Below are 13187 nucleotides of genomic sequence, written 5' to 3'. Positions count from 1 at the left end.
TAGTTTAATTTCACTGTGGTCTAAAAGCAGACATTGTATGATCTGTATTTCTTTAAATTTGTTAAAGTGTGTCTTATGGCCTAGAATGTGGTCTATCTCAGTGAATGCTCTATGTGAGATTGAAAAGAATACATATTCACAATTGTTGAATAACGTATTTTATAGTTGTCAATTATGTTAAAAAATGTGCAATGGTTTCCTTACTGATTTTCTCTCTGTTGGATCTGCCCAATTCTGAGAGAGGGATGTTGAAGTTTTCTACTATAATAATGCATTGATCTATTTCTCCTTACAAGTCTATTGGTTTTTGTCTCACTGATTTTGATGCCCTCTTTTTAGATGCATATACATTAAGGATTATTATGTCTTCTTGGAGAATTGATCCCTTATCATTTTGTAATGTCTGTCTTTATCACTGATAATTTTCCTTACTCAAAAGTTTGTTTTTCTGAAATTAATAGCATTGTTCTATCTTTTAGCATATTTTTTCCATCCACTTTCTTTATTCTATTTTGTCTTCATACTTAAAGTGGGCTTCAACTACATATAATAGGGTCTTTTTTGGATACGTTCTAATAATTTCTGTCTTTTAATGGAAGTAATTAGACCAATGTCATTTATAGTGATTATTGATATAGCTGGGTTCCCATATATACCTACGTTTGTTAGTTTCCTACTTGTTCTTTATATTTGTGTCTTATACTCTTTTATGTCTTTTGATTTTTTAATTAATTGAGAATTTTATATGATTCCATGTTTTCTTTCTTAGTGTATCAATTATCTTTTAAAAAAAAACCTTTTTAGTGGTTGCCTTAAAATTTGTCCTGGGTATTTACAGCTAATTCAAATAACACTATATTACTTCATGGGAATTGCAAGTACCTTTTAATAACCAAGCATCCCTAACTTCTCCCTCCTGTCAATAATCAGCATATTATTGTGTCATTCACTTCAAATATATAAAAGGCATAATCACCAAATACATTGTTGTTGCTACTATTTTGAGCAAGCTCTTATCTGTTATATCAGTTAAAGAATAAGAAAAATATGTCTTAATTTTAACTTCACTTATCCCCTCTTTATTGTTCTTGCATTAACAGTATTTTCTTATGTTCTATATTCCTTTTTGTTAAATTGAAATATAGCTGATTTACAATGTTGTGTTAATTTCAAGTGTATATCAAAGTGATTCAGATATATGTATTTGTGTGTATATATATATATATCCTTTTCTTTCAAATTCTCTTCCCTTACAGGTTATAAAAAATATTGAGTATAGTTTAATGTGCCATTCAGTAGATCCTTGTTAGTTATTGATTTTATTTATAATTTTTTTATATTTATATAAATTATTTATAAATAAATTTTAAAATAAATTATTTGTATATTTAAGTTTGATTCTAAAAATTCAGTAGTGTGTTCTGTATTCTTGATGCTCTGGCTTCTGAGAGCTTGCTGACCCAAGGAGGGACTGCCCTTCCCCAGGATTAACTAATTCCTAGAAATAGTAGGACTTGCCTGCTAACACTCCTTGGATGTAGAAACCAATAAATCCTGAGTCCACACCCTCTCCTGCCTCCGCTTATTGGGCTCTTGAACTCTGGGGCACTACTCACCTTTCCTTGCCACCCCAGTAACATGTACTTGGCAACAAATGACCACCCCTACAATGCAGACCCCACTGAGATTTCTCGGACTATTCACTTCTAAGTTGCTGTAGCTTGCCACACCTTGCCTTGCCCATTGCCTCCCAGGAAAACCAGGATGAGACTCCTCCCCACCTCTTTCTGCCTGCTCCTGTCTCTTCAGGTCTTCCCTCTGTGGCCCTGCATGGCACATCTTGCTTTTTGTTTCTAAGGGGCTGTGAGTACAATAAAAATGTCTTCCTTTTTTAACAATCATCTGTGTCTGTGCATCTTTCTGTGTCTGATGAAAACATGATTTGTGTCTTTATGGAGATCCAAATTGCTGACCTATATTATTTTCCTTCTCTCTGAGAGCTTCTTTGAACATCTCTTGCAAAATGTTCTTTTGCAAGAACATCAGGTCTGCTAGTAACAAATTCTCTCATTTTTTTTCCTTTGTTTGAGAAAGTCTTTATTTCTCTGTCAACTCTTGAAGATGGTTTCACAGGTTGAAAAATTCCAGGTTTGTGGGTCTTTTTCTCTCGACACTTAAGATAGTCAACTCCTGGGACTTCCCTGGTGGTCCAGTGGTTAAAAATTTGCCTTCCAATGCAGGGGACATGGGTTGACTCCCTGGTTGGGGAAATAAGATCCCACATGCTGTGGGGAGACCAAATCTGTGCACCCGTTACTGAGACTGCACTCTAGAGCCCATGCTCCAAAACAAGAGAAGCCTGTGTGCCTCAACAAAGAGCCTGTACAATGCAATGAAAACCCAGCACAGAAAAAAATAAAATGTAAAATAAATAAAATCGTCTGTGCCAACCTCCTTTTGTTTGTGTGATTGCTGAGAAGTCAGATGTAATTTTTGCTCCTCTATAGATAATGCATTTGTTTTTTGTTTGTTTTGGGCAGTTATCCTTTTTATGTTGTTTGAGCTTCCTGGATCTGTAGTTTGGTGTCTGACATTAACTTGCAGGAAATTCGCAATCATTACTGTTTCAAATACTTCTTCTCCTGCTGGTATTTCCACTACACATATATCATACTTTTAAGAGTTGTCCCCTAGTTCTTACATGTAACGTTCCATTTTTTTCTTTGCTTTTCAATTTTGGAAGTTTCTATTGATAAATCCTCAAACTCAGAGATTCTTTCCTTAGCTTAAGTCCAGTCTAGTAATGAGTCCATCAAAGACATTCTTCACTTCTGTTACAGAGTTTCTACTCTCTTGAATTTGTTGCTTACATCACCCGTCTGTTCTTGCATGCTGTCTACATTTTTCATTAGAGCCATTAGCATATTAATAATTTTTGTTTTCAGAGAGTTCTCCTATGAGTGTAATTTTTTAAAAAAGATATACAATAACAAGTGTTGGTGAGAATGTGGAGAAATTGGGACCTTTATATCTGCTGGTAGGAGTGTAAAATGAGGCAGCCACTTTGGAAAGCAATTTGGCAGTTTCTAAAAGTGTTAAACATAAAGCTAGCATAAGATCAAAAATTCTTCTAGGTGTCTACCAAAAGAAATGGAAACATTTATCCACATAAAAATTTGTACATGAATATTCATAGCAGCATTATTCATAATAGCCAGAAGTAGGACAATCCAAATATCCAACAACTGGTGTATAGATTGTTTATATGTTGTATATCCATACAGTAGAATATTGTTATTCAGTCGCTAAGTCATGTACGATTCTTGGCAACCCCATGAACTGCAGCACTCCAGGCTTCCCTATCCTTCATTATCTCCTGGAGTTTGCTCAAATTCAAGTCCATTGAGTCGGTGATGACTTTCAGCCATCTCATGCTACTCAAACATAAAAAGAATGTTACAACATGGATACATCTTGAAAGCGTTATGTTAAAGAATCCAAACACAAAAGGCCACATGCTATATGGTTCCATTTATATTAATGTCTAGAATGGGTAAATCCATAGAGAAGAAAGCAGATCAGTGGTTACCAGGAACTTTGGGGAGGGGAAAATTAGTAACTGCTGATGGGTATGGGGTGTCATATTTGTGTCATTAAAATGTTCTGAAATTACTGATAATTGATGCAAATCCTGCTAATAAACTGAAACACATTGAATTGTCCACTTTAAAGGGCAAATTGTGTAGAATGTGAACTATATCTTAAAAATAAAATTGATTAATAAGTAAAATATATGATATGTTAGAATATGATGACTATAGATTTGAAAGTCATTGATGACGTGATTCAGCTACTAACTACCAGGGAGCCTCTATTTCCTTTTTGGCAAAATAAGGGTTTAGTCTAAATGATCTATAAGGTGGCTTCCAAATCTAGTTTCCAGTGATTCCCTCAATCTTCCTGCATGATTAGCAATTTCAAAATAACTGCTGAAAGGTCAACTCTAGAATAAAATACAGCCCTTATACTTTAGGTATTTCTTTAAAGGCATCTCTATTCTTGAGTATTGGTTATTTTATGTATTTCCCTATTAATCAAAACAACAACTTTGACTTGGTGGCCTTTCTGTAAGATTATAATTTCCCATGAAGAATATTTCTAATTGATTGTGAGCTCATGAAGAGAAATACTGAAGTTAAAGTAATTTGCAAAATTGGGTATAACCACAAGTGACAGAACAATTTTCACAGGGGATTAATGAAGAAAGAAATGTGGGTAGCTGTTGGATTTTTAAGCCAAGTTGTAAACATATGCAATAGTTATTGTTGATGTGAAAACAGATAATCAAGAATAGTGACTTTGTAAATTCTGTGAGTTCACAGATTTTGCATAAAGCTTATAGAACTGTGGTTAAAGTTTGGGCTCCATGATCACCTGTCTAGGTTAGGACACTGGATTCACCACTTATCAATACCAAGACACCTGTGCCTGTTTCCTTATCTGTCATGTGTTATAGTAGGTGTACCTCAGTAAGATGGTTGGGAGGATTAAATAATATGATGCTTAAAGAGCACTAAGAAAAATATCTGAGCCATGGTAAGGACACAACAAACATTAACATTATCTATTTTCAGCGAATGGGCTCCTCTGGTGGCCCAGACTCTTCCTGCAATGCAGGAGACGCAGGTTCGATCGGTGGGTTGGGAAGATCCCCTGGAGAAGCTAATGGCTACTCACTCCAGTATTCTTGCCTGGACAATTCCATGGACAGAGGAGCCCTTTGGGCTACAGTCCATGGAGTCGCAAAGAGTTGGACCCGACTGAGCAAATGCATACACACAGAGACATTTTCAACAAACACTCAAACACTTGATGAATGCTTTCCTCGTAGTTCAGATGGTAAAGAATCTGCCTGCAACGGAGACTTGGAATCTGCCTGCCAGTGCAGAAGACAAGAGACTCGGGTTCGATCCCTGCATTGGGAAGATCCCCTGGAGGAGGAAATGGCAACCCACTCCAGTATTCTTGTCTGGGAAATTCCACGGACAGAGGAACATGGCAGGCTACAGTTCATGGGGCCGCAAAGAGTCAGATACGACTGAGCAACTAACAGTTTCCACTTGATGAATGTTTTAAACTTACCTGACATTGCTTTGATAAATACAGTGTTTATAGTATATTGGGTTCTAACTCAACTTTCTCAGTAGTTATTTCTTGTTTAACAATGAGATTTTTCCTAAGGTGAACAACATGCTTTTTTTTTAACAGAATAAAAGCAAGAAAACTTCACTAACAAGATGAAGATCCTGCTAACTATATTTGTTCCGATCTTCTGGACTGAAACCCTGACATATCAGAGCCCAGGTACCACTATATTTTATGTTTATTATTATTAGGAAAATAAATATTTCTGTGTCTCAACAAATCTTTATTTTAATTAACAGAAACAAGGGATGTATTTCTTTACTGAAAAATCGAAGTAGATGGAATTTATTTGCAGTTGGTGATATACAATGTCAAGCGTACTTAAGCTTTCAAAGATGATAGAAAACTAGATGCAAAATCATGAGTTATGGTATACCTGGCCAGAATAACTTCAATTATTCACTGATTTTCTGAAGTCCTGATGTTCTATGTCTCTATGAATAGAATCAGCCCATTTGTTTTGTAGGTCAGTTTGCAACTTGGCTTTAATAAATGAAAGAAAAGGGAAAAAAAGGAACCCCACAGAGGAAATTATATGTATATAATAATTAATATAAAAGTTTTCATATTCCATATATATGTAGAATATAAAAGCTAGATTTTTCTGTATTTATAAAAATATCACTCAAAGAAATATTTTTAACTCTGCATGTGCTACCCTCAGATTTCCTGATATCAGGGTCACTTTTTAAGAAATATCCTGCTTAGTTAAACATTTACGAGCAGATCACTAATTGGGAGGATGGAGGTGGCTGACCATTTCTGCTATAGTCAACACTGGTGTTTTTTTCCATCATCCAGACGCTCTTTATGAGGTACGCATATATTCCCCCGCCCCTAGTTGCTGTGAATATTGCCTACAATGACTCACAGCAGTACCTCGCTTTCTCAGGAGAATTGCCCTTGGCTTTCCCAGAGTCACCTTACCCAGGAGGTTATGCCTGTAACCCTCCGATCCTTCTCTCCAATTCTTAGGGAAGGTCTGTAGCTGATAACTGACTGTTGTTAGTCACTAAATCATGTCCATCTATTTTGTGACCCCATGGACCACAGCCAGCCAGGATCCTCTGTTCATTCAGTACTTTCCTAGGCTACCATACTGGAGTTGGTTGCTATTTCCTTCTCCAAGGGATCTTCCCAAACCAGGGAACGAACCTATTTCCTGGACTGACAAGCGGATTCTTTACCATTAAGCAGGGAAGGAAACTGTTTTCTACATTGGCAGGTGGATTCTTTACCACTAAGCCATCCCTCTTGAACCAAAGAGGGATGCTCTCGTGTAAAGGATGCACCAGAGTCTCCTCAAATCAAGTCACATCCTGCTTCTCTTCCTCTGCCTCCCCTCAATCAAAAGCTCCTGTTTCAGATCTGCCTCTATGATCTCCAGCCCAAGATAGCTGCTTCTCTGCTTGATATTGTTATAAAAGTTGGTTTTAATCCGCAGGCCACTTGGCGACTTTCTGGTATCACATTGTTTATTCTTTTAGTACAATATCCAGTTGTTTGGGGTTCCAAAAAACCAAAAAACAACAACAACAAAAATGTCAGTTGGTTGCCTTTGGCACAGAGTTGAGAAAGAAAAATTTGTTGTTAACATTACAGAAGTTCTCTTGTTTGACATTTTAGCATAAACAAGTACAGTTTCCTCTGTTTGACCTCCAGAAGACTCTTTCCTCGGGATTCTGAGTTACCCTTAACACTAGGACATAATCTCAAAGGAGATGTGGTTAAAATACCAAGGCTAAACCATCACCTCATTTGGGTTTGTTGTCATCTTATTTTGATAGGGCCAGGCCCTGAGTATGCTGATGTGGTGTTTCTCGTGGACAGCTCCGACCGCCTGGGAATTAAGTCCTTCCCGTTTGTGAAGTCCTTCATCAACAAGATGATCAGCAGCCTCCCCATAGAGGCTGACAAGTACCACGTGGGCCTGGCCCAGTACAGTGATGGGCTCCACAGAGAGTTCCTGCTCAGAGCCTTCAAGAGCAGGGGCCCCATGTTGAATCACATCAAGAAGAACTTCGGGTTCCTGGGGGGCTCCTTGCGGATTGGAAACGCTCTCCAGGAGGTGCACAGGGCCTACTTCTCAAGCGGGAGGGACAAGAAACAATTTCCCCCGATCCTCGTGGTCCTGGCTTCCGACGAGTCTGAAGATGCTGTGGAAGAGGCCGCCGAAGCGCTGCGCAAAGATGGGGTGAGGATCGTCTCTGTGGGGATGCAGGGGGCGTCTGAGAAGACCCTGAAGGCCATGGCCACGGGCCAGTTCCACTATAGCCTCCGGACGGCCAGGGACCTCAGCATGTTCTCCAGAAACATGACGCAAATTCTCAAGGATGCAGTTCAGTACAAAGATGCAGTAGCCCACTCTGATATAGAAGGTAAGGCGGTCATTGGTTGAAGAGGTGTCCTACCCCTATGCACTCTGACCGAGAAAGCCATCTCCTATTATCTCTAGGGTGCCACCCACGAGAAATCTCTATTTCACGCAGAAATGTAGAAGACCTCCTTCTCATCAACTTTCATTCCTGATCCTCTAAATCTAAAAGGAGACTACCACAGCTTCTCATTTGAAAAATGCTTTATTTGTGTCTTAGGAAAGTTCTCCATAAGACCCCCAAACAGAAGACCTTTGAGTAAAAATATAGTTTACTTAGGAGGTAATCCTAGAAAGCCTTACCAAAGAGTGGGTGATGTGAGACAGGAGGCCACGTAAGCAATGTTGACGAGCAGGTGGAACAGGTCAGTACACACATGGAAGGCACCCAGTAAGCATACTGCACTGCTAACGGGTCCAACCATTCCATCCAGAGTGAGGTGGAAAGAGTTCCTAGCAAATGGATTTTTCTGGCTGCCTCTGTGCTCAGTTGATGATGATAGACTATTCTGAGTAGGTGCTATCTAGTTCTAAGACTCAAGGAAGCCACTCGGTGTGGTCAAAACTGCCCTTACTATAGGTAAAAAAGATCCAGACAGTGGTGCTAGCTGGCTGTGAACTTGAGGAAGTAGAGTCACCTCTGTCTCTGTGATCCTTGCATCAGCACCCTCATTTGTAAGCTATAAAAGTTGGAATGACCTTGAAACTTTTTTCCTGCTCTCATTCACCAATTCCTTGGCTATCACTATGGATTGATTTTGTAATCAGACCAAGCTATGCCTTAATAAAAAGTAGACTTTCTGAATAAGAAGTTTATTGCTTTCCCTTGTAACATTATAGGACTAGTGCTCAGGTTGACCAGTTGTTTTGCTTCTATTCAAATAATTAGGCTGGTGGTGGCTCTTCCATCTTCAAATATTACTTTCAAGGTGCCCTGGGAATTGGTATGAAGCTGGTGAAGGGGAAAAAGAGGGAAGGTCATTCACGGATGATTTTATGGGCTAAGCTTGGAAGAGGCACACATTACTTCTGCTCACATTTCTTTAGTAAGATCTTAGTCCCATGGCCACACCTAACTGTAGGTGAGGCTGGGAACTATGTCTAGTCTTGTGAGCAAGAGGAGGAAATGGGTTTGGGTAAGTATTGGGCAGCCTCTGTTCAGTTAGTGTTGCCTCTGAAGCACCAGGAAGTACTTTTACCTCCACTTTTCCCAGCCTTCATTCCTTCTGCCTTGGGGGAAATAGCAAGTTCTCAGAGCACATGTACTTCTCCTCCTAGAGAGACCCTCCTGTGACCCTTCCGTGGTGACTGAGACAGTAAAGAATCTGCCTGCAATGCGGGAGAACCGGGTTCAATCCCTGGGTTGGGAAGATCCCCTGGAGGCGGGTGTGGCAACCCACTCCAGTATTCTTGCCTGGAGAATCCCCATGGACAAGGGAAGCCAGCAGACTACCATCCATGGGGTCCCAAAGAGTCAGACACGACTGAGTGACTAAGCACATGAATGAATGTGACCCTTCCCCTTGGGAACCTTGGAGATCTTACAACCCTGTAGATAGCTTGAGGTCTCCATGACAGTAGGGCTTTACCACCTTCTTAGAAGGCTCTGGGTACTGGCCGTGTTGCTCTCACTCCTCCTGATTTATTTCACAGCAGTATATGGTTCAACAAGGGTTGCTTGTCAGGACCCTATCTTTCCCTTTGAAAGTGAAAATGTTAGTCACTCAGTGATGTCTGACTCTTTGCGACCCCATGGACTGTAGTCCACAAGTCTCCCCTATTCATTGAGTTCCCCAGGCAAGACTATTGGAGTGGATTGCCATTCCTTTCCTGATCCAGGGACTGAACCCAGGTCTTCCACATTGCAGGCAGATTCTTTACCATCTGAGCCACCAGGGAAGCCTAGAGGTTAAGAATAAGGGTTTTGGAATCTGAGTTCAAACCCTGGCTTGACTGCTAAGGGCTTTGAGTAAGCTGCTTAACTTTTGAGCTCCAGTTTCCTTACCTATAAAGTGAGGATAATAGTGTTGACCTTATGATATGAGTGATATGACTTGTATGGAGTTTGGCAAACAGTTTGTAATAGCTATTTGCAAATAAATGCTGAGCTGAGCAAGTCATGCTGAAAGTTTGTTTTAGCCAACTATGTGGGGGTTCAGAGTACATTAGTAGATTTATGAGAATTATAATTCCACAAATACTTCTGAGCTCCTACCAGGCACCAGGTACCGGAGAGATAGAAGTAAGTAAGGTATGTCTTTTGGCTTCTAGAGCTCACTATCTTAGGGTAGCTTTTGGCAAGATTTGAGCTTATCTCTCAGCTGCACTTATCACAGTTGTGGTTCCCCCATCTGTGCCTGGAGTGGGTATTTTCTGTGCATGTGATATACTCTCCCCTGCATTCCAGATTTATACAGCCAACTGCTTACCTGGCATCTTCAATAGATCTCGAACTTAGCATGTCTGAAATAGAGCTCTTGACTCCTCCCTCTAACCTGTTCTTCCCCTATCTCCCCTATCTTGGAAAAAGACACAACCAACATCCTCTCACTTGTTCACATCGAAAACCTAGGCGCTTTCAACACTACTTTTTGTCTCCTACCATATATCTAATTTATCATCAAGTCCTCCATTCTACCTCGAATTCATGTATCAAAACTACTCTTGTTGTTCTATCTTATCTGCTTTATCTTTGCCCAAGAACCATTATCTATTTCTTGTATTAGGACAATTACTTTTAAGTAAATTTTAATGAGCTCACTGTCTCCCTTCAGGAATTAGGGTGATATTTAAAAGATGCGAATAGGATCAGGTGAGTCCCATATGAATGGACCTGGTTCCCTCTGACCTCACCATTGTTCCCCTCGCTCATCGGTTCCAGCTACTCTGGGCTTCTTGCTTGTTTCTACTTCTTGCCTTTCTTTCTGCCAGAATTCTTCTTTTTTTTTTTTCAAATAGCGTGCAGCTGAATCTTTCTCTTCGCCTTTCTCAACCTAAATGTGATCCTTTCAGAGAGGCCTTCCCTAACTTATTTATGTCTCAGATAATTTGGTTCTTACCCCGCATCACCAACATAGGGCAAATTTTGCTCAGAATTCTTATTTTTATTTTTTTTCAGCAAAAAATTGCTACCTCTATTTGTCATGACTCCCTCCATTTTCCCTAATAACGTCTGACAATCTATACGGTGACTTTCTCACTCCGAGCCAGGGGTCTGTACTAACCTACCTGCCTTTTCTCTCTCCATAGTCCCCTTTCCCAGGGCCTGTAGGAAAGATTCAATTGCCGACCTCATGTTTCTGGTGGATGAGGCTGTTGGGACCACAGAGAATCTAAGGCTTCTGCAGAACTTCCTGAAGAACGTCACCTCCTCCATGGATGTGCAAAACAACTGCCTGCGGCTTGGACTTATGAGTTACAGTGACAGAGTCAAGACGTTTTCTCTTCTGAACTCGAGCATAACCCTGTCTGAATTTCAGGAGCAAATCCAGAAGCTTTCTCTGGGGGCTGGGAAATCCAATGCTGGAGCTGCCCTTGAGCAGATGAGGAGGGAAGGCTTCTCAGCATCACATGGCAGCAGACGGGCCCAAGGAGTGCCCCAAATAGCAGTCCTTGTTACTAACAGGCCGTCAGATGACAATGTGCGGGAGGTGGCCCTCGACCTCCGGCTGCAGGATGTAACTGTGCATGCCGTGGGCATTGAAGGGGCCAACAAGACCCAGTTAGAAGAAATAGTGTCTTACCCTCCGGGACAGACCATCTCCATACTAGGGTCCTATGCAGACTTGCATAATTACAGTAAGAACTTCTTTAAAAAGCTCCAGAATGAAATATGGTCCCAAGTTTCGACTCAGGCTGAACAAGTGGAACTTGATAAAACTGGTATGTTTTAAAAAATACTTTTCATATTATAAAAGTAATAGGAGCAGTTGTCAAGGGTGGGAGCAGGGTCAGGCTCAAGGACTTACTGTAATTGGGTATAGGAATTTTGGGAGTTATGAAATATTCTAAAGTTAGATTTTGGTGATAGTTTCTCTTTATAAATTTTCAAACCTTATGACTTTCCTAAATGCTATTAAATGATTGCAACGGAGGTTTTAAGCATGTAAGTCATATAGGAATAAAATATAAAAATGGTAATTATAAAATAGTTTAATAGTGTTGGTGAACATAAAAAAAAAGTCTCCTATAGTCTTAGCTTTCAGATAAAGCCATTCTTAACATTTCTCTTATCTTTTAGTCTCTTCTCTCTTTCTACACTCATGGACATACAAACACATGCATACACATTTTAAAAAAATGATGTAACATGGGTATCAGTGCTGTTGAAAAGAACTTAATGTAATGATGGAAATGTTCTTTGGCTTCACTGTTCAGTAAGGCAGTCACTAGCCAACTTTGGCTATTGAGCACTTGGAATGTGGCTAGTGGAACTGAAGAACTGAGTTTTAAGTTTAATTTAGTTTATTTTTAACAGCCACATGCTGGTGGCTGGCATATTGGACAATGCAGGAACACACTGTTGGGTACTTGTATCATTGACTGTTACCGCTGAGTGTGACTAACAAAAGGAAAAAAAGTAACACTGATTTAGATATGATAAAACTATTTTCTGTTTCACAAATAAGTCCTAAGGTAGGTATAAAGAGCTGAATGGTACACCAGTGTCAGTGTCTAAGCTATTTTCTTGTTTGTGGTCTCTATTCCCAGTATCATAATCCAAGATAACTGCTCCTGGAATTACATTCACATCCAGAAACTAGAATGATAAAAATAGAAGGAAAAGGCAGGCTTCCCCCTCCTTTTCTTCAAAGATGTTCCCGGCAATTACACATGCCATCTTTGCTTATATCCCATTGGCCAGAACTTAGTCACATATCACTCCTCATTAATGTAATCTTTACTTGGGGCAGCCAAGTACCTCGGCAAATTACTGGGGCCTAAATTAGTTTAGAAGAGAGAGTGGATGTTAGGGATAACCAGGATGATATGCCTTACTCCCTTTTCTATCAACCTTATACCATGAACTTTTGTCCACCTCTTTAATGTTCATTGACAATATTCTTTTTAGGTTGGAAGTAATATTCCATCCTCTGGGTATAACATAATTTGTTTGATATAGCCTAAATTGTTGGATATAGAGGTTGTTGCCAGTATTCTGCTCTTATGAAGATCTTAGCAGGGATCATCATTTTACTTATATCTTTATCCACAACTGAATCTGCTATAGCCTTACCAAGTTCTTTTCAAAGGTGCCAGGACACACAGACAAAAATTACTCGATGTGGCTTTGAGTTTATCTACTTCTGAGCTATCTGCTGTCTTCACACATTTCCCTGCAATAAAATGCTTTCAAACAATTGGATTCAAATTTGGCAATACCCACCTGGAAAAGAATCCTCCAATCACATTAAAGGTTAATTTTAAATTCACGTTAGTCAACTGAAAGTGTAAGGATGCAGTCCTGGGCCAGCCCTCACTTTCCTCTTGCATATATACATTACATGGCAGCAGCAAAGAACCAGTATCCTGTTACCTCCTGCATGATGCAGACAGCAGTCCTTCAGAGTGGTAGGTGCTTTGTTGTAGTATAAAGTTTAAGGCATAG

General features: G+C 39.8%; 1 protein-coding gene across 1 annotated transcript in view; it reads left to right on the top strand.

Moving 5' to 3' along the window:
- Positions 1-13187, top strand: part of COL6A5 (collagen type VI alpha 5 chain) — a 154171-nt gene that overhangs the window by 22677 nt on the left and 118307 nt on the right. Inside the window, exons 2-4 of the mRNA XM_065942638.1 lie at positions 5269-5364; positions 6993-7583; positions 10829-11461. Coding sequence (XP_065798710.1) covers positions 5298-5364; positions 6993-7583; positions 10829-11461 — 1291 coding nt within the window. The 5' untranslated portion in view covers positions 5269-5297. The remainder of the gene's footprint in view (positions 1-5268; positions 5365-6992; positions 7584-10828; positions 11462-13187) is intronic.

Source organism: Muntiacus reevesi, chromosome 8 (assembly GCF_963930625.1).
Source record: "Muntiacus reevesi chromosome 8, mMunRee1.1, whole genome shotgun sequence".
Taxonomy (NCBI): Eukaryota; Metazoa; Chordata; class Mammalia; order Artiodactyla; family Cervidae; genus Muntiacus; species Muntiacus reevesi.
The sequence above is the reverse complement of the archived record's forward strand: the minus strand, read 5'-3'. Positions and strand labels throughout refer to the sequence as shown.